The sequence below is a fragment of the Arachis hypogaea genome, chromosome 6 (genome assembly GCF_003086295.3).
Source record: "Arachis hypogaea cultivar Tifrunner chromosome 6, arahy.Tifrunner.gnm2.J5K5, whole genome shotgun sequence".
Classification (NCBI taxonomy): Eukaryota; Viridiplantae; Streptophyta; class Magnoliopsida; order Fabales; family Fabaceae; genus Arachis; species Arachis hypogaea.
The window spans coordinates 99,450,279-99,455,783 of record NC_092041.1 but is presented as its reverse complement, the minus strand read 5'-3'; the positions used below and the strand labels follow the sequence as shown (position 1 = coordinate 99,455,783).

The 5,505-nt window shown below is 38.8% G+C and overlaps 1 protein-coding gene across 1 annotated transcript; it reads left to right on the top strand.

Moving 5' to 3' along the window:
* The first annotated feature begins 4,170 nt into the window (after positions 1-4,170).
* On the top strand, positions 4,171-4,839 carry LOC112805789 (uncharacterized). Its single transcript, XM_025848123.1, has one exon. The coding sequence runs from the start codon at positions 4,171-4,173 to the stop codon at positions 4,837-4,839; it is 669 nt and encodes a 222-aa protein (XP_025703908.1).
* The last annotated feature ends 666 nt before the right edge of the window (positions 4,840-5,505 follow it).

Below are 5,505 nucleotides of genomic sequence, written 5' to 3'. Positions count from 1 at the left end.
AATGGTAAGGTAAGAGCTTGGTCTTCATGTCATGGGTCAGAAATTCCGGCTTTGTTGCTTTGGGTGCTTTGACCGTGAAAGTCATTTTTTTAGTATCTGTTATTAGCCAAAAAAATGAATCTTCTTAATTTTTTTTAACAACTAAAAAAAATAAAATATGATCTTTTATTATTAATTTTATAAATAAATTAAAAATAAATATAAAAAATAATAAAAAATTAAAAATTATATTTTATATTTTTAATTTTTTTAATAGTTAAAAAATTTATTTTTAATATGTCGCATAAAAAAATACTCAACAGTAAAATTAAAAAATACAACATGTATATATAATATAATGTGCATTATAATCAAATAAAATTATGTATAAATAGTATAATATTCACCTTTAATCGAATTAAATTAATATACGAATTTTTTATTATGAACGAAAAATTGAATCATTCTTTATATGTTCGCTATTAATATAAAGAAGTTTTTTCATATTACATACCGAAAACACAATTTTATATATTTGCTGAACAGTTAACAAAAAAAATAGATTTAGTATTGAATAGAGTTGTCTAATAACTTCATATTAAATATTAAATCACTTAATTAAGTGTGTGTCTGAATTACAGTTTGTAAACGGGAGTTTGCATAAAATTAATTTTGCAAACTTAATTTTGATAAAAAGTAAATTTGTGTTAAAGTGATTTATATTTGGTAATTTTTTATCAAAATTGATTATAATAAAATAAATATTGTTTGGCTTATACTATTCAAAATCACTTTTAGGTAAAAGATTACTCACATAGACCTCAACTTAAATAATTTTTTTATATTATTCTATCATTTTAATTTAGATATTTAAATAGATCTTATTAGTTAATTTTATAATAAAATTAATATTTACTTACTAAAATAAAAATAACATATAAAAATAGATAAAATATATTTTTAAATAATTTAGAATCCAACGTTTATGATTTTATTATTATTTATGATTAATTTTTTATTTAATTTATTTTTTTAATAAAAGCATAATCTATATTATAAAAAATTACACTAAAACATAGTATATGAAAATTACAATTATAAAAGAAGTACTAAAAATAATAAAAAATTAAATATTTACTTTATAGTAATTGAAACAAATCTAAAAATTCTTGATGATCTTTTTATATAATATATTTTTAGTATTTTTAGTATTCTTTTTTTAGTATGTTATAATTTTTTATTATTATTATTATTTACAGTTAAATTTTTGTTTAATTTACTTTACCTAATAGAATCAATAAATCATATTATAAAAAGATAATAACAAACATAATACACAAAAATTACAATTATAAAAGTATATAATATCAAACAAACAGTTAAAAAAAATAAAAAATAGAAAAATAGAGCTCATATAAATAAAAATAACAAGAATTTTATAAATAATATAATAACACACATGAAGGATAAAGTTGGTAAAAGATAAATACATGGTTAGTATCCATGGCTAAAAGCCCCTTAGGAAAACGCAGAAGTTAAAAATAGTTGCTTCTTGTAAATGTTGGTTTTGGTAGCAAAATCACTTCTGCGTTCATGGAAAAAAAAGTTTGCCAAACCAAAAGTTGAAGCTTTCAAGAAATCTAAATGTGATTCTTCTCTTCCAACGAGTTTCCTAAACACACCCTAAAAATATCAAGACTTTCACTTAAAAAACTAATAATTATAGCTTATCTAGATTATAAGTAGATTCAAATAAAATAAAACTTGATCAAAATGTAATTGACCATAATAAAAGTAAACATAAAAAACATAGTTGTTACGGCCTGGCCCAAACTAAATGTGAGCCGGCCCGACCCGGGCACCACCCGACCCGAACAGTTAGGAGCAGGGCGCCCGATCGCCAACCCGAACACGCGTCCCTGACAGCTCCGCTACAGCTGTGCAAGGGAGGTCTCGAAGAAGGTGGGCCTGTCCATGCAGGGCCCACTTCTGACACGGTATAAATGGGGAAGGACCTACCCTTCCCCCAAGGTACGTCACATACCGCCTTACCCCCTTTTCGCCTGCACATTCGACTGACTTGAGCGTCGGAGTGTCATTGCAGGTGGCACCCCGCTTCTGCCAAGAGCTCGGAACGTCGGTTTCCCGTTTTACCCTCACGACTCCTTCCGCATCACGCCCCACCTACTCGTACAAAGATCATCCCGAACCATCCGGTACACGACTCGCCGAACATTAGCGCTATCTGTGGGGACCGACCGAAGCTAAATGGAGATCGTGCCGAGTCCAGGGGACCACGGGTGCGCAGCGGTGATAAACCTCATTTTTAGGGTTTATCTTGTATTGAATTTAGAGTATTTTGATAACCTTTTGTCACATTTAGCCTATGAATTAGCATGGTTTTGTTATCTCTCCCATATTTATGCTTAAGTGTAAAAACATGCTTTTTAAGCCTTATTTTGATGAATTCTAATTTCTCCTTGATTCCATAAGATGCCTTAATGTGTTTGCTAGTAATTCCAGGATTGAAATAGGCTAGGCATGGATCAAAGGAAGCAAGGAAGGAAGCATACAAATGGAGAGAAGCATAAAAAGTCAAAGAAGCAAAGTCAGCCATGCACGCGCACGCGCACAAGGCGCCCGCGCGCACATTGCAGAATCGACCAGGGACGCGCACGCGTACCGTGCGCGCACGCGTCGATGACCGCACGTGATTCTGTTATTGCAACACGTGCCTGGCGATTTTGGAAGGTTTCAGCAACCAACTTTGGCGCCAAATTGCATATAAGAACCAAGGATTAAAGGGGATTAACACACATTCACATCCATAGACTCATTTTTACAAGTTTTCTTAGATATTTTTAGTTAGTTACATTTGTAGAGAGAGAAACTCCAACCTCTCTCTAGGATTCATCTTCATTTTCTCAATTCTCAACCATTCCTTGGTGAGATCTATTGCAACTCTCATTTTACTTTGTTCATGTTGTAGATCATCTTCTCTAATCTCAATTAGTGTTTGTAATTGTTCAATTCTCATAGATCTTAGATTTAACTTTGTTGTTTTGGATTCTATTAATTCATTGAAGATCTCATTTTCATTGTTGTTCATTGTTGATTCTTGTTAATCTCTTGTGTTGAATCACTTTGATTCTAAACCTCTTCTCAATTTTACTATGTCTTTCATTCTTGCTCTCCAAATGTTTGAGAAAATGCCAACTTTAGATATGGAGTAGTATCCCCTCACTTGGCCTAGTGGTTGAGTCATTGGAGACACTTGAATAATGGATGTCAATTGTTGATTAAGAATTGAGAATTGCTAATTGACTTAGAGTGCACTAAAGCTAGACTTCCCTAGGGTAAGACTAGGACTTGTGACTCAAGTTAGTTACTTTTACTTGACTTTCCTCTATAATTAGGGGTTAACTAGGTGAAGCAACACTCCTTTGTTATCACAATTGAAGGAAGCTATAGTGATGGAACTTCCAATGTTCAACCTTGGCCAAGGCTTTTAATATTGATTGATTGTTGTTTTCTTTTATTAGCACTTTTATGCCACACTCTTCAAGCCACAAAAGACCACTTAACCAATAACATGCATCCTTGTAGCATTCCTAGGGAAGAACGACTCGGGACTAATACTCTCGGTTATAGATTGTAGAATTGTTTGATGATGGATTTTGCATCGGTTTAGACTATACTACAATTGATTACTCGATAATTTCTATACTGGCAAAAATTCATTCATCAAGCGGCCCCCGAGGGGGCGGCCTCCGTTGCCTCGCCCCGTGAGAGATTAAGATCCCCTCCCCGACGAACCGGATTCCAGTCGAGAGCTCAAAAGAGGCGCCCCTTCGAGGGAACGGGCAGTGACAACGCTAGGATAATGCAAGAGCTGCGCCATAGGGTGCAGAACCTGGAGCGCCAACTAACAGATCAGGAGCATCGTCAGCAGACCTCTGACCCTGACTACTCTCAGTCCCCCGAGAGCCGGGAAAAGACCTCCAACCGAAGCAGTCGCTCCCGGCACACCTCTATACCGAGATCAGAATCGGAAAGTAGCCGAGAGGATCGGGAACGCCCCAGGAAGCAAAACAATACAATCATCTACGCCCGGGGCAAACGGGCGTGCATCATGCGATAGGACTGCGAAACGGAGAAGGAAGGTCCGAGAGAACACGGCAACCCGTCATCATGGGTGCCACCCCATTCCACTGTTCCATCCTCGAGGTCCGATTGCCGAGACACTTTGACAAACCAACGGACAGGAGGTATGATGGGACACAGGACCCGCAAGAGCACCTAACGGCCTTCGAGGCCCGAATGAACCTCGAAGGAGTGGGAGATGAGGTAAGGTGCTGCGCTTTCTCGGTCACCTTGGCAGGCCCGACGATACGGTGGTTCAATAGCCTCCCGCAGGGTTCTGTAGCCGGCTTCTCGAATATCAGATGCGCCTTCTTGGTGCAATTCACTACTAGAATCGCAAAGGCAAAGCACCCAATCAATCTCCTTCGCGTGACCCAACGCACCGGGGAGACGATCAGGAAGTATCTAGATCGGTTCAACGACGAATGCTTGGAAATCGAAGGACTAACCGACTCTGTGGCCAGCCTTTGTGTGACGAATGGCCTTCTTAATGAGGATTTCCAAAAATATCTCACCACCAAACCGGTCTGGACGATGCATGAGATCCAGACCATAGCCAAAGAATACATAAATGATGAGGAAGTCAGCCGAGTCATGGCTGCCAACAAACGGCAGCCATCCTACAATCAACCCAGGCAACATGGTAACGGAGAAAGGCAGAAGGAGCAGGCCAGAGACGGGGCCCGAGCAAGGCACCCAGACCGTTTCTCCGGATAGGAAAATTCACCAACTACACCCCACTCACTCTCCCCATCATGGAAGTTTACCAGCAAATCGCCGAAAAGGGAATATTGACGAAGCCCCGACGTCTGAAAGATCGTACAGGGGGGAACAAGAGCCTCTACTGTGATTACCATAAAGGCTATGGGCACCAAACACAGGACTGCTTCGACCTGAAAGATGCGCTAGAACAAGCCATTAGGGAGGTAAACTGGCCGAATTCTCCCACTTTATTAGGGAACTGAGGAGACGACATCGCGACCACGATGAAGATGGTAAGACCCAATCGACGAAACGACGGCAAGAACCAAAAAACAACGATCACGGCCTCACCATAATAAGCGTGGTGACCGCCAAAAACACAGCGCCAAAGTCGAGGTCTGCGCACAAGAAAGACGCCAAAGTCCTGGCAATTTCCTCCTCGCCGGCGCGAAGCTCCAAGAAGTCCCCAACTATTTCCTTCGGGTCAGAAGATCATTGGTTTGACGAGGTCCCTGAGAACCCACCCATGGTCATTACGGCTAGGGTGGGAACCGGCCTCGTCAAACGAATCCTTGTGGACACGGGAGCAAACTCGAACATTATGTTCCGCAACGTGTTCGATGCGCTGGGATCACGAGACGCCGACCTCATGACTCACCAGCACGGTGTCATAGGGTTAGG